General features: G+C 47.2%; 2 protein-coding genes and 1 long non-coding RNA gene across 3 annotated transcripts; 2 read left to right on the top strand and 1 right to left on the bottom strand.

The window, feature by feature from the left end:
* Positions 1-1,306: 1,306 nt before the first annotated feature.
* LOC142883579 (uncharacterized) lies at positions 1,307-8,165 on the top strand. The gene is made up of 2 exons (XR_012926062.1): positions 1,307-1,726; positions 7,276-8,165. It is a non-coding gene; the product is annotated as an uncharacterized LOC142883579 (long non-coding RNA).
* Positions 2,426-8,165, top strand: got1 (glutamic-oxaloacetic transaminase 1, soluble). The gene is made up of 9 exons (XM_076018566.1): positions 2,426-2,635; positions 4,061-4,242; positions 4,326-4,449; positions 4,951-5,063; positions 5,155-5,259; positions 5,416-5,566; positions 6,195-6,360; positions 6,451-6,593; positions 6,976-8,165. Exons 1-9 carry the CDS (start codon positions 2,527-2,529, stop codon positions 7,113-7,115), a joined length of 1,233 nt encoding a protein of 410 aa, XP_075874681.1. The 5' UTR covers positions 2,426-2,526; the 3' UTR covers positions 7,116-8,165.
* Positions 8,166-9,926: 1,761 nt separating this feature from the next.
* On the bottom strand, positions 9,927-23,250 carry cnnm1 (cyclin and CBS domain divalent metal cation transport mediator 1). The gene is made up of 10 exons (XM_076018563.1): positions 20,767-23,250; positions 17,500-17,643; positions 15,815-15,955; positions 15,513-15,682; positions 15,236-15,335; positions 13,845-13,999; positions 12,759-13,002; positions 11,762-11,866; positions 11,025-11,126; positions 9,927-10,658 (listed from the first exon to the last, which is right to left on the bottom strand). Exons 1-10 carry the CDS (start codon positions 22,211-22,213, stop codon positions 10,582-10,584), a joined length of 2,685 nt encoding a protein of 894 aa, XP_075874678.1. The 5' UTR covers positions 22,214-23,250; the 3' UTR covers positions 9,927-10,581.
* Positions 23,251-24,082: the final 832 nt, after the last annotated feature.

The raw sequence follows: 24,082 nt of genomic DNA on the forward strand, positions 1-24,082 counted from the left end.
AAGATGGGCGTGACACACGTCAATTAAAGCAGGAAGCACGGCGGCGCATTGATGTCTGTCGCGGCCTGCGCGTTCCATCAGTCAGGGGCCGAGGCAGCGAGCTGAACAGGGGGGGTCCTGTGGCCCCGTGTTGTTGCTGTGTCTGCTCCCTTGTTAGAGAATTGATGGCACTGTCTTCGGAAAACAAACACGGCGGGAAGCTAAAAAGGTGGTCACTCAGCGCGGCTCCCTGACCCGCAGAGACAGGGGCCACCGAGGCATGTGCGCACCCACTGGAATGTGCCCCTGTTGTCTGTGTGTGTGTGTGTGTGTGCGCGCGCGTGTGTGTGTGTGTGTGTGCACACGCTCTTGTTGGTGCTTTTGGCAGCCACCGCAGCTGGAGCGAGACTGGCCTGCGCCTGAATGTGTGTCTTTCAGTGTCAGCGCTCCTGCAGCAACAATGTAAACCTGCATGGAAACTGAAAACACAACGAGGAAAAAAAGAAAACCCTGTCGGCGCAACTCCTCTTTTCTCTCCCCCACACTCTCTCTCTCTAGCTCTCTCTTTCGCTCCTATTTGCACTGCGCTGCCGGATGCCAAAGTAAACGCACCTCATAATTGTGTCAAGCAGCTGCGCGGAGGGTGTCTGCGAATGTTTGGCTGGCTAACTCACTCATCTGAATGTGACACAGTAACCCCTGCGGGCACTGTCTTGCTGCGAGGCCACTCCTGTCACCCCTTGCTCTGACTCACACCTCACATCACAGCGACGTCCTGAGGCCTCCCCTTGCTACCAAGCCCTGCCCCGGGCCACCGAGCCGTATTCTGGGAGCTCAAATCCCATAATTGCGCGTCTGACAGTGATAGCTCTGCAGAGGAGACACCCTCACCTGGTCGGAAAGAATGAAAACATCTACTGTCAATGCGAAGCGAGGACGGGAGAGGGAGCGGGGGCGGCAGCAGGGAGGAGTCAAGTAAGTAACATCTGGAGGAAAAACAGCAACAGGACGGCAGCGATAGTCATGCAGTTTTTTGTTTCCTCGCTGTTTATGAATGACGAATTCCAAAAATCAATTCCAAAGACAGAATTTTTCAGCAGAATTATCTCAAAAATTGTCAAATAAAAGTGCAAAAACAAGTTGTTCTAAAAACAAGCCAACGTCTTTACTCATCCTGCAGATACTGAACTGCAGCTCTAGCTTTTTGAAGCCACATCGTCCGCTCAGTTCATTCAATTGCTCTGTTTATGTGCTCTGCCAGCTTCCGTCAGTTGATGGAAATCCAATTTTAGCATTTCATTTCTGTGTGCACCTTTGAAATGCGCGTGATTGTGATTTTGAGTTGCAAAACGGTCAATTACCACAGAGCATATTCTAGGAGTCGCAATTAAAATATTGAAAAGTTCTGGATGAGGCAATGGATTTTTAGCTCTCTTTTACTCTTGACAACACTACTGGAGAGTTACTGCTGAATCATTAACATGTCGGTGCCTGTATAACAAGCATCATTAGATATCAGACAAGATGTCACTTTTCTTTTGTGATAAAAAAAAAAAAACAGGTAATTTTCGTTCCCACGTCATCGATTATAGATCAGTGTGGCAAAGTTAATTAAAGTTTGCGTACCGGTTGCACTGACCCAAGTCAAAAACAATCACTCTCTGTGTGCCCCCACTAAATGCAATTAACCATTGTGTTCAGCTTCCACATTCAGCAGAGAGAGAGAGAAAGAGAGAGAGAGAGCAAAGTTTGAGGATTGTACCTCAAATGCGTCCAAATCTGTGTCCTGGCAAGAGAGAACAGACTGGCTGCCATTTATCAGCCACTTATGGAGTGGAGAACTGTGGCGACTGCAGAGAAGAGCAAAATGTTAATACCGCTTACTCATATACACAGTTTTACTTGCACTCACGCTCGTAATAATAAAAATGTGAAAGGTAAAGGTTTCAAATGTGATATTTGTAGATAAGGTTTAAATTGCAGACCTGCATTTAAAACATATATGTCCATAAAGCTGATTCTTATTTATTTATTTATTTATTTATTCATGCATGCATGCAAACGCATGCTATCAAATGTATTTTCAATCAATAAATTGCAGCACTGGACAGAACGAGCGCAGGTTATCTGCAGTCCAGTCTGAGCTGGAGCCTGAGCTGTAGCTTCATTCAGTATGAACCAAGCTCGTGGCACCACCTTGCGGCCAGCATATCAATCGCAAGAACGTCAAGACCCACCCACTTACCAGACTGTTTTTTTTTTTTTTTTTTAAAGCTGTCTCAGCTGTCAATCACTACGACTACGCGAGTTCATTGGCCAATCCTCCCTCATACGTTCTGATGTTGTTTTTCCCAACCTCCGCCAACCCCTGACGAGCGCGTCTATTGGCCGGGTTCGCATTCCCACAACCCTATTGGTGCTACCGTCCACTCCCACCTCCTGTCACAGAATCCAAGTGCAAGGTGAAAGTCTTCCATCATCCCTCTCAGCCGTCCCGGTCGCCGTTCCCCCGTTCTCCGTTACCGCAAGTTTGAGGAAGCCACAAAGATGTCCGTCTTCTCCGAGGTGCCGCAGGCAGCCCCCGTGGCTGTTTTTAAACTAACCAACGATTTCAACAACGACCAGTTTCCCCAAAAAGTGAACCTCGGAGTCGGAGGTAAGCTGTCAGAAAAGAGTTCTTCCCGTGACAAGCAGCCCCGGCCGCCTTGACTCGCTTCACGAGGGATTAAGCCACCGAACGACGCTAGTTATTAACTAGCTGCTAATTGGCGAAAAAATGTTTTGTTTTGTTTTTATTTGCGACGCATAGGATGACATGGTCACGGTTAACGAAGCGAGGTCGACCTGTTGCCCTGTCAGTGATATGCTGGGTCACAGATTTGAGTGTAACGCGGTAACTACAGTAACTACATGCCGCGCGTTCACGGTAACGTTACGGATGTGTGGTGTAACAGTTCGATTGCTGCTCTGTCACGGCAGCTTATGTTTTAAAGTGTGCCCTCCTTATGTAACGCCACCACTCTCTTTACTGGACCAGATTTGGATTACTCTCCCCCCTCTCATGCTGAAAGAAACAGGCTTTGTGGCAGGAGTTTAAATACTGTGTGCGGGGTTTAAAGTCTCGTTACTTCCCCTGCAAACAGCAAACGGCCCCCTTTCTGTCTTGTTTTTCGGTGTTAATCCCATTAAATTTAGTAATCCTGGCTGTGTTACACCGCACAGCAACGGTGAGAGGGGTAAACGCTGCTGAGCTCGCACTGTGTTAATGTCAGTGCGCGGCAGGTCCAATGATTAGTGCAGCGGGATAATCCCGCTTCTCCCTGCAAGACACAGCAGCGAGGTGGGTCATCTGTCACCGGGCAGCTGGCAGAATGTAGGACACACAGAGACCAGCGGGAACATGCAGAAGAAAGCTGAAAGATCAGTTGCTGTTTCAGATCCTAACAATGATTTGCTGCATCCTTATCATTTACTGAATACCTCTTGTTTAGTGAAAGTGCGACGCAGGTCTTTGGATCTGCATCTGGCTGATAAGCGATTAATCTGATTAATCTTTAACCTGGAAATCAATTAGCAGGTTAATCATTGATAACGTGCGAGCATAAGCAACTGAAGTCCAATCAGCTCAACATTGAGACCCCCCAAGCCCCCCCCCCCACCCCACCCTTTTTTTTTTTAAAGGATTGGTCCAACTGATTAACAGGAGATCCAAAATTGTGAAACCTCAGTTAAAGTGGGTTATTCTGGGGATAACACAGTGATTATATGTCATCCACTTATCAGTTTGTGCAACCAAAGCTAACTGGGAAGTAGATGAACTATTTTTCTATCTCTGTTCTCTGACCCCACCTCTCTAGGGTCACTTCGCACACTCCAAATGTACACACTTTAAGTTAACACTGTGATGTTGTTCTAGCTTTAAATTGTACTTTCAACAGAAAGATGAGACCGATACAGGTATATTTCTGGTTGAAGATTTTGCTCGTAAAATATGTTTTGAGTGATCTGTACTATTTATTAATGATCTAAAAATGATTTTGAAGAAAATCAAATGCCGGTTTACTTTCTCTGTGGGCTGCAGCCTACAGGACCGATGACAGCAAGCCCTGGGTTCTCCCTGTGGTCAAGAAGGTGGAGCAAATGATTGTGCAAGATGACAAGCTCAACCACGAGTACCTGCCCATCCTGGGCCTTCCCGAGTTCAGGGCCTCGGCCTCCAAGATCGCGCTGGGAGACGACAGCCCCGCCATCCTGGAGAACAGGGTACGTGTTCCGCCAGAGTTGGCGCTCTTTCCTTTCGGTCTGTTTACACCTGAACCAACCGTCTGTCTCTCTGTCGCCGCCAGGTGGGAGCCGTCCAGTGTCTGGGCGGAACCGGTGCTCTGAAGATGGGTGCGGAGTTCCTCAGGCGCTTCTACAATGGGACCAACAACACCAAGACACCTGTCTATGTGTCTGCACCCACATGGGGTAAAGCACACAGATTATGTACAGTGAAGTAGAAGTTAGAGGCTCTTTATTTGCTGTCTCAGCGTTCGATATTCTTGCCATTGACTAAAATCTCATCCAACACTCCCTAAATCCTTTGTAACTTTCTCATCCAGCACATAGAAAGTTTCTCTTGTTATCAGAAATACTCTAAGCTACTGTATTATCACTGCTAGTTTGGTCAACTCAACTTCTTATTGCTACTCTTAGTAAAGCTGCCACGTTGTAAAAAGCAACAGTATTTTCTCTTTTGTTTTGGTCACACTGTCACTGCTGCAGAATAAGCAAATCTCTTTCTATCAGCAGCTTCCCATTCTGTCTTCTTCTGGGCGTTTTAACAGCCAGCCTGCGTTACTTCCCATTTTCTTGACTTATTGGTTTTCTTAAACTGTTGACGCTTCAGATGTTAGACTTTCAAATAAACTGATGTCAATGATTCTATAGGTCGGAAATAGAAGCAAGAAAATGTACTTCATCTTTCAGAAAATCACAATGCTGTGTTTGCCAACGCCGGCTTTGAAGACGTCCGTCCATACAAGTACTGGGACGCGGAGAAGAGGGGCCTGGATATAAATGGTTTCCTCGGCGACTTGGAGGTAAACAAGCGTGTCAGCGAGACTCTGAAGTTGCTCCAGTCGTCATCAGTCACCGTGACTGTGAGTCTCACCGTGTTTCTTTCTCCTTCAGAGCTGTCCAGAGCGCTCCGTCTTTCTCCTGCACGCGTGCGCTCACAACCCGACCGGCACCGATCCCACACATGAGCAGTGGAAGCAGATCGCCGAAGTTATGATGGTATTAAACAGAAACGTGCTCACAGCAGCCGCTCGGCCGCTCATCGTCCCCAACGGACGCGTTTATCAATCAGAAGCAACTCCCAGCGTCTGTTCAAACAGGACGCGGTCGAAGCGTCGGCGCCTCGTTTGATCTGCTCTCCTCTTCTTTCTCCAGAGGAGGAAGCTGTTTGTGTTCTTCGACTCGGCTTATCAGGGCTTCGCCTCAGGGAACCTGGAGAAGGACGCCTGGGCCGTGCGCTACTTTGTCTCCATGGGCTTCGAGATGTTCTGCGCCCAGTCCTTTTCCAAAAACTTTGGCCTTTACAGTGAGTGATGCACGCCGCTCTTCACGCTTTTCATTTCACAAAAATAAAACTATCAAACCTGCAGCTTAAACTGACAGACCGAACACAGGTTGTCTGCAGTAATTGGTGCCATGTTTCATAAAATGATGTTTTTTTCCTGATTCATAGATTTATTTAATTGCGATGCTGCTGTTTTATTTTGCTTTCCACACACAGAGTGCCTCTCATTTCTTGCACATTCTCACCTTCTCTCTGTGTGTCACAAAGATCAGGTCAGGATTAATGGGCAATTTGGAGAAGTATTTTTAAGATCTAAGAATTTATTTTATACAGCATCAGAGTGCAATCACATCTCATTAGCCACCAAGTTTATCCTGGAACCGCTTCACACTGCTTTTGCCTTATTTACAAATTTAATAGAGTTGGCTTCTGCAGTCGGCCAGAGCTCTAAGCGCTGCCTGCTGTCTATTTAAATCTCACACTGGCTGCAATTTTAGCAGACACCTGTGAGTGAGTTGCCTAATTCTGCACCACAGTGGCCACAGAGACGCAGCTTTTGCCAATTTTAAGGAGGCAAATGTCGCCATCTACAGGCCGTTCAAGCGGTAGCTGATCTATATTTTAAAGCCGACTCTCATTCAATCATTAGATGAGCGTGTGGGGAACCTGACCATAGTGACCCGCCACCCCGACCACCTGAAGACGGTGCTGTCCCAGATGGAGAAGATCGTCAGGACCACGTGGTCCAACCCGCCCACTCAGGGGGCTCGCATCGTCGCCGTCACTCTCAACTCGCCGCAGCTCTTTGCAGAATGGTGCGCACGTCATATCACACTCCGTACGCCTGCATCAGATGCTGGTCAAAGGGCGTCTTTTGTGAGAGATATCTCTGCTTGTGGCTGAAGGAAGGACAACGTGAAGACCATGGCTGACAGGGTCCTGCTGATGAGGGCTCAGCTGAAAGAGAAGCTCCAGGCTCTGGGGACCCCAGGGACCTGGAACCACGTCACGGAGCAGATCGGCATGTTCAGCTTCACAGGCCTCAACCGTGAGTGCAAAGACTATTCAGCGAATAAAAGCAAAGAATCTTAACTTCATCACTATTATGGGGGGTTCCTGGAGTTTCAACACGCTTTTAGTTTTGTCTAAGAGTGAAAAATAATCAAGTAGTCAAAGATAGAACTCCTTATATTACTCTGCTTTTACTGATATACATTTTTGTTCTCGTCTCAAAGCATCCAAAAGTATTAATTGGTCCACATTTGCATTGTTTTATGCAATACATTTTCTTTAAATACATATAGTGCTGCGTGCAGGAAGTGTTCCGTTCCCTGTTGGTAATGATGGATAGATTGATGGATTGATACATAGAAACTTCTTTAATCTCCAAGAGAAATTCACAATGTGCCATCCTGCTGTCTCTCCTGCAGCCAAACAAGTGGAGCACATGGTGAAGGAGAGACACATCTACCTTATGGCCAGCGGCCGCATCAACATGTGCGGCCTGACCAGCAAGAACATTGACTACGTGGCCGAGTCCATCCACGATGCTGTGACAAAGGTCCAGTAGATGACACTGCTTTACCCACAGTTCTCCTCACTTCCTCCTGTCCTGGCTCCTGAGCCACCTCATCCCAGGGAAAGTTGTTATTTGTTTTGTTTTGTTTTTTTTTGTTATGCCCTGCAGATTTCCTGGAGCAAACACAAACTCTAGAGAGAGAGAGAGAGAGTTTACCTCACTGGCCCTTTTCCAACTCCCTTCTCAGTATTTCTGCTAAGCAAACAGGCCTTTGACTTTGGCCCGTCCACACTCTGCAGTACTGATAGAGATGCACATCTAATCTCAGTCCCACCATTTCGTGAGAGAAGGAAAAAAGTCCACCTCCGAATAATAACGTTGATGATTTCTCCCAGTTGTCTTTGTGTTGCCATTCGCATGTCTCATTTTGCTGCGTGCGTCAGCGCCCGTCTCTCTGCGAGGCTCGGTACATCTGTGACGGTGTAAATTCTCACCTTGTGTAAAACTCAACTTTTACCTCAGCGGTGTGTGCCGTTGTGTCACACTGTTATGATTCATCCATTCCAAGCGTTAAAAATAAAAGCACACAATCGCTCGATTCCATTTCGCCAGCCAGTTCCTCAAGGCACTGAAATTGTATTAAGAAGTGACCAAGTAAGTATTCATCACTTAAATGCTGAATAAAATACGGTTTTGTTTGATCTGTGACTATTCCAGTTAGTTTCTTTCTGTACCTAATGATTCAGTTGTCTTCCCAAAACGCTCATGCTAATTACCTCAACTTTTATCTATCAGTGAAAGCACAAAGTGGCGCTGCAGTGTAGTGGCAGGTGTGCAGAACCCAGAGCGATCTCTGATCTCTTCCTGCCGCCAGCTCAGAGTCGCGAGTCCGACTCCGCCTGCCAAACGAATGTCGAGTTTGCACAGTTTGTGAGGGAGCCGTTATGCAAGAGTCCCGTGTCGGTGGCACAGTTGCACTTTCGATCGACCGGTTTACTATCGCTGTGCATGGGTCGCCAGTAACACCAACTGTTCTGTAGAAGAGTCGAAGCGCTGCTGCTTACCTCCACTGCTCTAATAAAGAACTATATATAAACCTTGGTCAGTGCCGTGTGTGTTCATGTGTTGATGCTGAGATTCATGCAATAGGTCTGATTTTAAAAATGACAAAACACAGACAGGAATAACGTCTTATTTAATAGCAATTAGATTTTCCCTTCTTTTTTTCTTTTCTTTTTTTTTTAAATAATCCTCTTTGTTCATATCTTTGGGTAGTTCCATATAGCAAAATCTTACATTGCCAGTTCATTCCATAAATATTCCATAAACAAGCCTTCTTCTTTACGTCAGCCGACCTGGAAATCTCTCAAAGCAGAAGGCTGGAGGTGTTCCTGGTTCAGATAAATCCTCTCGAGATCAAAGGACTCGCTCAGTGCACACACACACACACACACACACACACACACACACACACACACACACACACACACACACACACGGGTTGGCAGGATTTACGTAGATGGGCAGTGTCCTTTGCACTCCCGCAGCAAAAACAATTACGCCTCTTAGTTTGTGTGTGTGCGCGCATGTGAAGGGAGGTGGCGGCTTGACGTCACTCTTGCCTCATATTGCTCCTCGTCCGTATCGCATGGTCTGCTCTGTGGATAAGTGTACCTGCCAAGATGTCACGGAGCAGATCCGCTTAGTCCAGTCCGCGCCTTTATGATTGCACTATCATTGCGTCACCTCTGCAACAACGGCTAAAAAAAAAAGAGAAAAAAAAAGTAGCAGTTGTTGCCCAACCAGTTTATTGCTCTTATTGCTTTTTTTGTTTCCCTCCACGCAAAACCTGCAGTCACCCTAAACTCTATTCACTGCACGTCCGTCAGATGTTAGTGTAATTTCAGATCCTTTTCATGCGTCCCGTTTACTATGACATGCATATGGAAACACTATAGAGGAAAACTGTACAGGAAAAAGCAGCATAAACAAACATGCAATAAGCAACTAGTCATCTCCTGTTATTAAGACCCTCGATATCACTAAAGAAACACTATCCTCCTCCCCAAGCTTCTGTTGAATTGTCTGCAGCTTCCGCCAAGGACCCTGTTAGAGGTGCGAACTGTACACGTAGAAAAGTGGCTCACATATCGGGAAGGTCATGTGCTCGAATGGAAGGCAATCAAACGACAGGCTAACGCGGTAAAGATCGAGAGCAAAGGTAGACAAGTTACTGGCGTGTTTCCCATAGAAGGGATCATTTTGTCTTCACACGGCGGCCCGAACAGGAGGAGGAACACCACTGACTGCAGGACAAACACGGCCGTGTGGGAAGGAGGACGCGTCGGCCGCGTGAAGCTGTGCGAGATATTTAATGCCGTTAAAAGGACGGAGGGTGACTTCTATTGCTTTCTCCAAGGTAACTCTGGCACTTCCTGTATAAAAGTCAGCTGATTGTGTATCTATAGGTAGTAAAACGTCAAAGTTGTGCATTCCCATGGCAGCTTGCTAAGGGGTCATTCAAGGTTTTCTTTAATGGCTTTTTTTCTATTATTTTGCTCTTTTTTATTATTATTATTTCTGTTGAAAAAATTGTGCTCTTGACCGATGGCTCGTGTCTGTTTTTTGTATGTGTGTGTGTGTGTATTTGTTGGCAGTTAAGGTGTCACTCCTCTAACTACGGCAGCACGGTTCTCTGTGCAAACTGTTTGTGTTGAGTATGGGAACTTATTTCACTTTGACTGTAAAAAAGAATAAAACTGCATCAACTGTTTGATTCTGTAAAAGGCCAAATGGTGGGAGACTGCAGCGCACAATCAATGCTGCTGGCTTTACCAACACGGTTAAATGTTAAATGTCCGGACGGGGGGGAGCTCTGTTTAGATCCCCAGGAAACAATATATTTAGCCCTCTGTTTACAGCCCGCTGCAAAAAAAAAAGTTCTGTTAGGCTCAATATGAATTCGCTCTGCTGGGTGGCGGTCAAAACATGGTGCCCCCTCGGGGACTATTGTCTTTGGTGACATCACAGAGGGCTGTTTTTGCAGACCTCCATGTATTAACAAATGGACCAAGCAAATAAAGCAAAAGATGGGCTTTTCTTATTTCTGGCTTACTGTCATGTGTTATTATTATTATAAAATCCTCCTATTTGACCTCTAAATTCCATCATGGTATATTGGGGAAAAAAGACACATGGCCTTGTTTACTGAGAGTGATGATGAATGCATGCTGAAGGCCGGCCAGTCTGGTGTAAGGCTGTGCAAATCCTCTATACTTTTCTGCCTGGAGCCGTCCGTCTCCTGGTCACTGTCGGCCTGTGAAGTCAGCTGGAGGTGGGCCAGGATGTGCCTGCTGCTGGGGGACCTGAGTTTTACCGGTGGCTACAGTAGATACGATGGCTCAGTCTCCTGTGAGAGCTGTGACGGAGAGGTTTTGCAGGGTCGTCGCTATGGGTGTGGGACGCGGAGGAAGCAGTTGGGCTCTTTCGACCACCGCTCCGACCCGTCGCCGCTCTGCTAGCTCGTCATCGGTGTCTCTGAACCCTCCTCCAAACTCTTTTCTTCGTCCCTGGACTTTTTCCTCCTCTTGTTACCTGGAAACAGAGAAGAAGAAGATGCTGAAGCCCACGTGAGTCATCTCTGCGCTTTTGTGCTTCTCATTCTCTCTCTCAGATCTGCTGTGCTGTCGGAGACGTCTCTTTGAGGCCGTGTTTAATTTGCATACACCAAAAATAACATCAGTGCGCATAGCTGCGCCACTCTCCGGCCCTCGAACTGAGTAATTACAGCTAAGTGAGTCACACCACAGCCGGCGCCGGCGGGGACAGCTGCAGCCGGAAGGATCTGCTCCGCGGCCCGCCACCTGTCGCTAAGATACGCTCGGCGTCATTTTAAAAGTTCTGCGCACATCTGACGCCCGCCTGGCGTCGACGTCGGTGACGAACGGGGGCCGCACTCACTCAGTTTACGTAAGAGCTTCTTCCCGATGTTCTCCTCGGAGCTGGACAGAGACAGAGAGCTGATCAGGGGGGAGGTGGACGGCTGAGACTCGGCAGGCCCATCTGAAGGTGCAGAGAGCAGAGAGAGTGCACAGACATCAGACCCACAGTGTTATATAGATGCACATGCAGTTGGCAAGAGCTTTGCATGAAATACAGCCTCACATCTTATTCCTGCATGAAGAAAAGTACTCCTGCATAACCGTCCCACGCTCTTTCCTCCATTTGAAGTCCTTCCTTTATGTTCTTCACTTTCACACTTTGCCAGATTTTATTTTCTTTGAGCTGTTGAATGTGTGCCCACTAACATTGACTATTCCAGAATTGTTCAGCAACTTTTCTTTCTAAGTTTTGCACCACTCGTGGATCCAACATCGAGCTAAAGCTAAGTTATAAAACTTAGCATACTTAGCATGTGTCCTTTTCGTTGCTTTTATTTTGCCCCATGAAAACAGCATTCCTGAAATCATCCATTTGTGATGTCACTACCTGTGCCAGCTTAAGCTTAGCTTGGAAACAGCCCCAGCCAGGTGCTCACTCAATCCTTTGACAATAAATAAAGAAAGACTGCTCAACACAATGATAGATGTGCTGTTTTCTGAAGATCTACAGAACAAAAGAGCTTTGCAAGGCTGTTGATCTGACGATATTTTAAGTTTTCATGAACCTCTTTCAGGACAACACTGTGCTTTGCTCACCATCCTCTCCGAAGATTTCTGGCCGATCCTCGTGGATGTAGGGAATCTCATCCATGCGGAGGAACACGGTGTCGTTGGGACTCCTTTGCCCATCGGATTTACTGCCTGCAAAGAGAGAGAACGAGTCCAACCAGACCTCACGAGAGACTGGACAGCAGGTAAAGGCTCATGGTCCGCCTATAGAGGGAGCTAGAGGACCTGTTTCTGGCCAAGTCTTGTTGTTTTCTCTAAGTCTTAATTTTTTTCAAGCCTATCATTATGTCCTGACAGCATACAACTGGGGACTTATTGACTACAAACAGAACCATCTGTTCATTTTTTTTTTCTCTTCCTCTACTGACAAACTGGTCAGTGTGAAACACACACTGCATAGCAGATGGTATCTGGGAAATCCTTTAAGCCTGAAAACCAGTACAGACGAGTTGGCACCACTTTTGTGAATGAGTCACTGAGGCTTTTCAGATGCATAAGATTCTCTGACGTTGGCTTCAGTTTATAATTAGATCATGAAATTAAATTAGATAATAAAAATAAAGCATTTATTCATTGGATGAATTAACTGTTTCAAATAATTCAATTTATTATGTATTGCTGCTGTTGTACAGGCCATTGCAGAAGCCCGTTTAAGCTTTGACCAAATGTGTCTCCTTCCTCTTCTTAACTGCTTTCCAGCCAAATGAAATTCATATAGAGCCTAAAATGAAAGCAGGTCATATGCAACCCAAGGATGAGGCATTTCTCTCTTTTATTTATTCCTCAGACACCTCAGAGGACGATGTAACTAAAAGTGGGATGGATGCAGAATAAAAAGTCTACATAATACATTAATCAATCGAGAAATCTGGCATGGGAGGTGAAATTTATATTTTAAGGTGAATCAAAAGGATGCAAAGATCAAGGACATAGTCCGCCTTAATGTCAGCTCCATCTATGATCAATTCATATGTAACACGTCACACTTTTCCCCCCTCAAACCGGTCCGGTAACGTCGACTTACGAACGATGCGGTTCCTGGCGTTGAGCTGGGAGGTGTTGAAAAGGCCACCGTGGGGATGGAGGTGTGCAAGGCGGGCCAGCCCCATCCGAGTGTGAGTGTGCGTGAGGGGGAGGGCGATGCTGTGGGAGCGGGCCTCCGGGACCGGGTGCCTCCCTTTCACGTCGGGGTCCACGGCGTCGGGGGTCTGAGGGGAGCTGTCCATCCTGGTGGCCATCATGGCGTTCTGGTAGTGGTTCTTGGTGATCTGCGTCGGTGCAACGTTAACACAGAGACAGAGGGGTGTGACATGCGTGATCATCTGGTAATGGTTTGATAGCAACAAAGGGTCGGTATCAGCAAAACCAATGTGATACCTCTCACTTATAAAGGCAGTTTGTGTAGTTACATGTTGGAAAGAAAAACACATGTGAATGTGTCACATTATGCTAAATCTCAGCACATTAAGTGCTTAATAAAGATTTTGAGATTTACATTTTTTAAAGTTATGTTAAACCTTGAGATAGATTTTATCCATCTTATATTTGGCAAAAACATAAATACATTTTTAGCCAAAGGTTTCAGGTATGTTACTTAAATTCTGCCAAAAAATGTAATTTAAACCACCAATAGTGAACCAATACCAAGTGAACCAACATCAGCATCACTATTATTGATATTGGGATTGATCCACCCCCTCCTAATCCCAATTTAGGTTGGAGGAAATTAGTGAGTATCAAAGCGTTTTTGTGGTGGGAATCTTGCTCGGTTGGTTGGAGCTCGGTCATCCCCGGTCATTAAAGGAATGAGCGCAGAGGGGAGCAGGGGACAGGATGCCTGTGTTCAGTCACAATCAGGGATTAGAACATATCAAAGGCAACCGCTGCCGCAGAGCAAGAGTCTGCATTTTGGGTAAATTTCCAGATTAAATTGAGGGAGCTTTTTTTCTTTCTTTTTTTTTTTTTTTAGAAAAATGTGTTTTTTGGCTTGTGTTCCCTCTTTAACCCCGCCAACATCCACTTTGCAGGAAATGAACATTTAATAATAACAGAGGCGGAATTTTCTGCAGCACGTCTCTGTGTTGCAGACGCGGCCATTAATCTCCGCTACCTTGATGATCTGCAGGTCCGTGAGCTGTCGCACCGAGTAGTCGGGTAAGTAGACCCCTCCTCCTCCTCCCCCTGCGGCCAGCTGACCCACGCTGCCTCCGCTCGATAGCAAATCAGACTGATTCAACCCGCTGGCCCGGGAGCTGTACCTCTGACCTGCACAGAGCACAAAAAAGCAGAAAACCCTGTGGGGGCGGGGCGGGGGCAAGTGGCCATGTTTTTCAGCCAGTGCATGTTTATTGTCTGGGTAAAGGACCGATTGGACAGATTCCTTTGAAACACCGAGAGATTAGACGTTTTTTCCTGTTTCTCAGCAAAGCAAAGAGGTATGGTGAAATTTTTTTTTTTTTTAATTTGGTCCTTCTATGGTCTATGGATGGACTTCTACATGAGTGCAGGTGCAATGTGCTGCAGCTCTATCTGTATATTCCACTTACTAACCCTCCAACCACAATTCAAAGACAGTAAACCAGCATCCAAGCTGGGAAAACAGCCCTGACATGATTTGTACGCGGTTTTAAGCAGCCCCAACCCACTTGTGTTGAGCCATGCTTCATTTGTTTTAACAGGGCACACGCTCGTGAACAGAACACTACATCCCAGTGTGTTTATTTTGTATTGTTCCTAATAAAAAGAAAAAGAAAAAGACTCCCCGCTTTTAACTTTTTCCCAGCGCACTCAAATTTTACGTGACACGGTTGTATAATATTAGGATTTTACAAATGCACAAATGCAGATGTTTGAAAATGTTAAAGTTAAGATCTTTAGTTATTACATGTTTGTGTGTCTTTGGTTGTTTGGCTTCTCTCAGTGTGCAGGAGGTGGGAATGAGAGCCGCACTGCATAAACGTTGCGGTCTGACAGCAGTGACTCAGAAAGGTGCGGGGGGGAGGGGGAAAAAAAAGCAATCAGACTCGTGTAAATGCAGCTCGGCTGTGGGATGTGTCACGTCTGCAGCTCCGGAGCAAGTTCTGGACTCTCTTTGTGACGAGCGAGATGGAGAGAGAGAGAGAGAGAGAGAGAGAGAGAGAGAGAGGGAGAGAGAGAGAGCAAGAGAGAGAGAGAGAGAGAGAACGCATGCTCTGCAGTCTTAGCAGGATTTCATATAATCCTGCGCGGGTCGCGTCCTCCTACTGGGAAATTCTCTGAAATCACTTCTTTTAATTACTTACTTCCCACGGCTCTCGCGGGCTGACGCTGCACAGACGCCGCCGGTTGGGTGGAGTTCAGGCAGGAGAAACGTGGCCAGCTGCAGCCCTGCACCAGTGTTTTTTTTCTCTCTCCTGATTGCTGAATTGTCGAAGGCCTCCCCTTCGCGTATTGATCAGCTCCGCCTGTGTGTGTGTGTGTGTGTGTGTGTGCGCGCGCGTCGGTGTGTGTGTGTCTACCTACCGATTGGCAGAGGTGGGATGAGCGCCGGCATGCCGTAGTGGGAGAACGCTCCGTTCTCAAAGCGCAGAGCCTCTTTCCCGATCTCCACCTCCACCCGACCCTGCAGCAGCAGCACAAGTCGTGAGTTGCAATGCATCAGATGCATCGGATGCCATGCACGAGTCGCAGGCTTCGCTGTCACCAAATTGCTTTTCCATCACGGAGGCCCACCCTTGCAGAAAACCACTGCCCTGTTCGTGATTCACCTCCCCGGCTGATGAGTCAGCGGCGTGTTTACCTGCAGGATGAGGACAAAGTAGTCGACGGGCTTGTTCCTCTGGAAGAGGTAGTGCTGGGGAGCGTGCTTGCTCTTGGGGTTGAACTTGAGCTCCAGCACGACGCTGGGATGTTTGATGAGCCGCAGCAAGATCTTCTCCGACAGGTGACACGGCCTGAAAGGTTCCACCTCTGCAAAGGTTGATGCACGAGAACAGAGCGCCGTCACATGTCCTTTTCCGTGACTTATCCTGAAAAGAATCCAACCCGCCGGCCCCCCCACGTTGCGCACGTGCACTTTTGCTGAAGGGAGACTTGGAGTACCTGTGGCCAGGAAACGGTGCGTGGCGAGCAGCAGCTGAGGCGACATCTTCACCTTCAGCTCGTTCTCCGCCAGCTTGAAGATGGAGAAGTCCTGCTGTTTCCTCTCGTGGTTGGAGACTCGCCGTTTGTTTCGATTATCAGCTGCGAACCCACACAAAATTGCAGAGTGCGTAAAAAGCAGGGCAAGCCTTCTTTTTTTTTTCTTTTTTTTCGAACTATTAATACCGCTCCTCCACTCCGCCACTGATCCAGTTTCCCAGCGACCTTATTAGTCGCTGCTGCGGCTGCTGCACGTGCTGCGTGATGACGCGTGCGGCAAACAGATTTAGCAGATTAGATTTCATTGATTTAGCCACAGCTGCAGACATGGCGGGGTCGTTCGGCGTAAACACACCTCTGCTTCAGAAACTGCCTCATCCTCTGCGGGTGTAATCGGTAATAAATTTGACATATTTCCATTGAGAGCATCACATCAGCAGCAGGAGCAGCTGGTGCTCGAAGTGCCCCAAGTGCTTTATCTGGAGAGACTGGCTCCCCTGTTTCTATATATACCCTCGCATAATTATGCACAGACTGACACTCACTCATACACACACCAAAAGATTGCCGTTATGAATTCCCATCCGAGCGCGTCTAAGACAGCGAGAGCTTCGAGTTGGGCGTCTAATTAGGGACGACAGAATGATTCAAATTTTAATACACGCTCGCTTCGTGGGCAGGAGGTTTTATTTTTTTTTGTGCGTGTGGAAGCACAGAAGTCACAGAACGCCTCTCCACCGAGAGCCGTTCCAACCAATTAATATTGAGCGGATTATGGCGATTATCTCTGTGACCAGGGCCATTCATTCCCATTATTTAATTATGGATCAGCAAGGAGTTGCGCACAGCAGGAGAGGGGCTGGAATCAATAGTTTAATGAGGAAGTGAGCCGACGTAAAGACTCGAATCCCCGTCCCGCCAACTTACGCTTACGTGTACCGTCGAATACAATCTTCACGCCGTCTTTCCACGCTAATGGGAACAAATGACTGATGAAGATTAACGTAGCGATGCATGACTATGTACTCCATATCAACCACCCGAAGGAATCAAATCAAAAATCTTCATGTGCACGGCGTCGCCTGAAATATGAATGTTGTTGGGAGGGGGAAAAAAAATAACGACGGAGACAAAATCATTATATGGACCAACGGCCAGAAAACTGCTTTTGTGCCTTAATGTTTTGTCACAATCAAGTTGACCTTTGACCTCTGGGATGCAAAAATCCATTCCCCGTCACGCCCTGATAGATGTTCAGTTGAAATCCATACAGCCACAGTGACTGAGTCATGAATACATGAAATTTAAATTCTGTAATCACGTCAGAAAGTGTGTTTAGATTCAATCGCTCTAACCTTGCAAAGCAGCGGCGACGCTCAGATTGCAAATCTGAACTCTCAGCCAATCTCCAACATAAAGCACTTTCAGAGTTTATTGGTTTGTTTTTTAGCAATTATTTAATCAGATGCTCGCAAGAATAATTTGATGAGCGGCGAGCTGTCTGATGACTTTCGGCGAGCAGGAAAATGTCACGACAGCCTTGACCTTTGACCCCTGACAAGCCTAAAAGCCTGATCCTGAGATGCAACATGTGCCGACATGTCATGCAATCGTTGTGTGTGTGTGTTTTCCAGCACGCTACGTACTGTACAGGTCCGTCTCGTCCACGATCTCCGACTTGATGATCTCCTCGATGACGTCCTCCAGGGTGACGATGCCCATCACCTCATAGAACGGGTCGCCCTCGCCTTCGCTGTTGACCCTCTGCACCACGGCCAGGTGTGACTTACCTGCGTTCAGGGGACAGAGAGAGGAACAAGCGGTGAGTTCAAAACGCTTTGCAAGCGTACTGTGCTTTTGTCAAATTCATAAAAGGCTTCAGAAACGCAGTCAAAAAAAAATCCCAACTGGATCTGTGCAGCAATGGAGGAATTCATCAGCGCTGATACGTCAACATGGGGCCTGGAGACCATTTAAACACAGAGGAGAGATTTGTCTGAATAGGTAGCATGTGAAGTCATTCCAGTGCCAGGACAGCCCTACTTTGTGTGTGTGTGTGTGTGTGTGTGTGTGTGTGTGACTGCTTGCCTGTGTGTTTGTGCGACTGAGATGAGAAGACGGGCAAAAATTGGGAAGGATTAGTCTGGAGACACTTTGACAGTTCAGAGCACTTGGCCCTTACGTAAACACGGAGATTATACAATCAGTCTGGGGATGCCTGCATCTGCTGACGAAACAGCCCAAGCTGCTGCCCCTTTTGCACACACACACACACACACACACACACACACACACACACACACACACACACACACGCACACACATTTTATGCACCACGTGAGCAGATTCTGCGCTTGCAGCTAAGTAAGCGAATATTTGGTTTGACACGGCTCGCCAGCAGCATCACTAGTCCATAAAGCAGTGACTGGAGGTGATGGATTGCCGGTGGAGCTCAAACGTCACAATGACAAGAAGTGATGAGCGCGAGCACGTGGCCAAACGTGCCAAACGACCATCACAGGACTAAATGAATTAATCATCAACGCAGATTTATCATTAAAGCGCAGCTATAACAGTTTGATGAGAGTAAAACCAAATCAAAATGGGACGCTGATTCGAGACGGGCAGATTTAGGGGATGGTAGCTAACAGATACAGTGGATCAAATAATATAATCCATTGGATTAAAAAAAAAAAAAAATCCCCATAGACTGACATTCAACCATCACCCAACTCGAGTGATTGGCTGCTGCGGAGCGGGTGCAACCGGAGCTCAGGTGAGTCAGAGGTGGATTTTTGCCATCAGCTGCTGTTGCGCCCGGGCACTGCATTACATCATTCAAATGTTACATAATGCTCTTGCAGCAGGGCACACACACACACACACACACCAGACTCGCACACGAAGACACACAAGCCCGCGGCAGAAGTGGGTCTACCACGGATGTCCCTTTTGTGATTGTTTCTGCTTCGTCAGTTTCCGGGCTCCTCCAGTCTGACGCTTGTTTTGGTGCATCGTGCATAATGTGTCTGCATATGATTAGGCATTATGAATTCTGTGCTCTGCCAAGGATGAAGGATAGTAATAATGGATTGACTAAATCCTGTTTTGCACACACATTATACACAGTGTGTGGGAACTAAGATATGATAAGTGCTGGTACATGTTTTTTTGTTTTTTTAACTTAAATTGGGCATACCACTGTAAATACTAAGTGTTAGCTATATGTTATTTCACAGTTTTAACATTATTCCAGAAAAAATACTTCATATTTATAATTTAATAAAATTGCATCTAACATGTCGGTCAGAAAAGTGCTTTTTACTCTGATTGCATATTTATTTGAATGCTCAATTATTCGATTTGACCCTTTCTGATGTCATAAAGGGACCTCAACTACAACGGATCCTCCTAGATTACTGACAAAACATCAAACTTTGTTACGCCCTCACAGTCACCTTGTTTTTGTCACCTTCCATGTTGGAGGTTCAACAAAGTATTTTTGCAGTGAGATGAAAGTGAGGAATTTTGTGGGAGGCTGCAAACAGAGGGCTAAATAAAAAGAAAATTGAACCTACAAGTGATAGAGCGGGTGCACAGAGCAAATCCACCGCTCAGTTTTCTCAAAGGTCACATTATTTTCAGAAGCGCTGTCATTGCTGTCCTCCCTCACATTTGTCACATCACCGGTGACATTTCCATCCCACCGCTCATAGTGAGACATCCTTCCCAGCTTCCAGCCAGGCTTCCTGGACAGCAGGAACCTTTAATCCATGACACAGAGGTAGGAGGCGAGGTCGAAGGAGGAAGGAAGGGAAAGGTTGAAGCTGAATTTTTCATGGCTGTTCCGCGGGCTTCTGCGCGGCGACGACCTGCGGTGGCACAGGGAGCTTCAAAGTCACCGCAGGGGTGGTGGGGGGAGAATTGTGTGCCACCCAAACAGCCCTAAAGGTTGATCTCTGCTTTTCGCCTGACCTCGGCATGGAACCCGATGCGGGCCCAGACGTAATCTGTTGCCTCATAACCCAGAAATAATAACTTTGCTGATCTGTAAGTGGCATTTCCAATTTACGATCGCTTCAAAAGCCACTGCCGTGCTTCCGCTTCCCAGATTGTGTCTGCCGCCTGTGATTTACATCTGCTGGTCGATGAAACAGATGTACGTCTTAATCCCCCCCTCAACGTAAGCTCGGGTAAGAAGAGTCCTTGCATAACGGTGGCTCCTGCACGCTCGGGTGTGTCTCCACGCTAGCTTCAAGTGTACAAAAACTTGTCCAGGTTCTTCTCCTCGGGGTTGGCTCATGTTCAGCGCTATCATCAGGGCTCCCTGCTGAGAGGCGTCAAACTTTTCTGATGCTATCACAGAACGGAGCACCGAGCACTGTAATACTGCGAGTGCTCTCAGTGGTTGAGAGGGGGGAGGAGTCGGCGAGGTGGCGCGAATGCTCAAGTCAACTCAAAGTCTCAAAGTCAAGAAAAATACCTCTGCTCGTGCTCGCGAGGAGGCGACGCCACGCATGAGGGTTTGGGGGGCGGGGACGGTGCGCGGGTTGCTGTCATGGATTATTAAGTTTTTATTTTACCACATAAATTCTTCAGGCCGACCCCTATCTCGGTCCTTTTGTAACCTCTGGCTGAACCAAAGCTTGCTGAGTGACACTATCAGATTTCACATATGGCTCTTAGTGCTCGTTGGGATCAAAGGGCTTCGCTGGCAAGGCACGCTGGGCTGACGTACACGCCGGCTTGTGCACCGGAGACTTGTTTCAAGTGCACAAGTCTCTTCAAAGGACAATTAGCTGCCATGCATGGCGGTGGAGGTGTGGCCTTGAAGGAGCTCCAGCACATGGGCGCCTGCAGAACTCACTCTGCAAGCGCTCATGCCTCATTACCAGCGGGTTGCGTGTGTTTACCTCTCTTGAATTCCTCCAGCATCACATCCAGCTTGGTGTCGCTGAACACACAGTGCATGGGATGCTTGTAGAACTGCGTGATGGTCTTCAGGGGCGTGCAGTCGTCGGGGTCCACGAAGGCCAGGTCTTTGACGAAGAGGATGTCCACGATGTTGGACCTGTCGTTCTCGTAGACCGGGATGCGGGTGAAGCCGCTCTGCATCACGTCCGACATGGTGCAGAAGTCCAGCACCGCGTCCGAGGAGAGCATGTAGCAGTCGGACAGCGGGGTCAGCACGTCCTCCACTGTCTTGGTCCTCAGCTCCAGCGCACCCTGGATGATGTTGAGCTCCTCCTTCACCAGGTCGTGGTAGGGGTCGGTGACGCGCAGCATGGCCACCAGCTTCTCCCTGGTGTAGAAGCTGCTGATCTCCTGGTGCAACATGATGTCCAGGATCTTGGAGACGGGATAGGCGATGGGGAAGAAGAGCAGCATCAGCAGGCGAGTGGCGCAGAGGGTCTTGGAGGCGATGGCGAGGCTGTGCCTGGACGCCACAGAGTGAGGTAAAATCTCACCTATGAAGAAAATCCCAAAGGTGCAGGAGGCGGTGGAGAGGACGGTCATCCCTAAAATCTGGCACATCCACACCACGAAGCACGTATTCGTGAGGACATTTCCCAGCACCACGGTGCACAGGATGTAGTTCCCGTGCTTGCGCACCGACTCTATCTTCCGCGCGTGCTTCTGCTCCTTGTCGGTGCCGCTGTTCTGCAGGACCCGCAGCTCCACGGGGTCCAGGGCGAGCATGCTGATGTTCAAGCCGCTGCACAGCGCGGACAGTCCCAACAGGAGCACCGAGACGCCCGCCTGGAGCCACACGTCCGCCTCCGGGGGTCTCTCCACCACCGCGAGCCAGAAGTCTTTGGTACTGAAGTGCTCCCATTTCACCCCGTCGAAGGCGCACATGGAGTAGTATTTGATCGCATCGCCTCTGCGCAAGTCTTTCGCCAGCAGCTCCACCAAGACTGAATTCTCACTCGAGGTGGATCTGAACGAACCCAGCAGCTCGATATCCGAGCTCCGGGCGCTCTCCTCCACGCAGGGATTTCCCGCGAATCGAAGATGACCAGCTCCATCCGGGCTGTCGCCACCCGGTTCCTCGATGAACGAGATCCACGGAGCGGCGGGAGCGGCGTCGGGACCGCCGCTGATGTTCAGGCTGTTGGGATGCTCCGCTGCGGGGGATGCGGAGTAGTAAACCCTCAGCATGAAGCGGGTTCCCTCGGTCGCCCTCAGAATCCCATCCTGCACGGACAGCTCCCCGCTCTGGGTGTCCTCCGGCCGGACACCCAGCAGCGCCGCAGCCGGACGCGGCAGCGAGGAGAGGGTGGCGGTGAGGAGGAGCAGGGAGAGACGGCGCGGATGCAGGATGCTGCAGAGAGCATCCGCAGCATCCACAGCCATCATGCTGAATGAACTAGTGAAGGGCACGGGAGAAGTGGGTCACGTGGTGTGCACGGGATGGATGGAGCAGCTGGGTGGCCGTATCCATGAGGGTGGGTATGTTGCACTGAGAGGAAGAGGGAGCGAGGGGGCGCGCGTGTGTCTCTGTGTGAAGGCGGGTAGAGACACCGGGGTCCTTAAAAAATACATGACAGCCCGTGACGTGGGCAAGCATTATTTGCTTTCCTCCCATTTTCTAAAAATAGAAAGCAGGAAATGCCCGGTCATGAATGATTGATGTAATACACTAAGACTCAAAACAACTGAAAGCAACGAATGCGCTAAATAGGCTACACGTTAAATACATGTTATTATACAGCAAATAATGAGTACGTTTTAAATGTTATCTATTAGTATCACTCGGCAAATCATCAACGATTAAATGAATGAATGAATGAATGAATGAATGAATGAATGAATCATATTGCACCAAATGATTCAGAGGGCCAGATTCTGCGTGGCTAAAATGCACCGGTTTACTTATGTAGCATATCTGGCCTTTATCTCATTTCACCACTAGATGGCAGCATTATCACCATTATTATTGATAGCGCTGGCTCTGCAAGTGCAGCTCTTTCCAGTCAGCCCCCATGTTACTGCTCGACTCTGTCTGCAGTGTAATATTTTATTGCAAGTTTCTGTTTATCTTTTTAAAGACAAAAAAAACAAAACCTTAACTTTATATCTTGGGGAACATTTATAGAATTGTAATAGCTCACACCTCTAAAGAACGTTAAAGACTTGCAATTTGGGAATTTTGCACGCAAAGGTACATGCGTCAACTCACCTCCTCCGGTCAGTGATGAGCTCCGACCAATTAAGACAGAAATGCTAATCAATATGTAACAATCAATGTATCTATAAACTCACAACTCAAAAAAAATAAAATAAAAAAAAATCGATTAGTATAGTCACTTTATGATTCGATTGAAGCGCACACCAGTAAGCTGCACCAGCTGTTTTTCTTCAGTCCCGAGGATTTACGAGTCAAGGGAAGTTGAAGGTGAAGCCACACTTCCACACCGACATTTTAGCAAAAGGGAGACTGCCTACGCACCAAAAAACGTTCAACCCGCTTCAGCGTCACGAATAAAAAAAAAAAAAAGAAATAACTGGGAAATCAGTGGAGCAGCAAACCATTTTTTCAATGTTTTCAGTGTTCCGTTGGAATCTCTCTTTAGACATCCAACTTTAGATAATATAGTTACATAAACAAGCTTGATGCAGTCATATAAACATGAAAGAATCGTTTTGTCTGATCGAATAAAAATCCGTCATAGGCTGATTATTTAAACAATCAAACTTCTTTCGAACCCGTAAATACGCTTCAATAAAATCGAAAACTTCTTATGACTTTCTTTTAGTGCAGGATGCATGACCCAGCTGTGTTATATCTAAATCGTAGGAATTCTAACATTAAAAGTGAAAAAAAAACTACAGTAAAACAAAACCCCTGCACGGTTGAATATCATTAATGCATTATTATAGCTTTCATCAATCCTTAAAATTAAGATTCGAAATTTAAGTGGAATTTAATCGTCAGTTTAAAAAGGTGGTTGAAATATATTTAACATATTTCTTCAAACAAAGATGCGTACAATATTTTTTTTCGAGCAAAGAAACCTTATCAAAAATCACAGTTGGGTAGTTTTTGTTTTTGTTTTTGATTTCACGGTAAAACCTCAATCTTCTGAAATTAAAGACGTGGACTGAAAGTTTCTTGTTTTAATTAAAATATCCCGCTGCCAGTGAAGAGTGTGCAGAACGTCACGCCGCTGTTTCGATTTGGTTTTGATCCATCCGAGGCAGTACTTCAGAAAAAAGGCTTCATTT

Source organism: Nelusetta ayraudi, unplaced genomic scaffold (genome assembly GCF_046127955.1).
Source record: "Nelusetta ayraudi isolate G7.1 ecotype Tasmania unplaced genomic scaffold, CSIRO-AGI_Nayr_v1 ptg000008l, whole genome shotgun sequence".
NCBI classification, from domain to species: domain Eukaryota; kingdom Metazoa; phylum Chordata; class Actinopteri; order Tetraodontiformes; family Monacanthidae; genus Nelusetta; species Nelusetta ayraudi.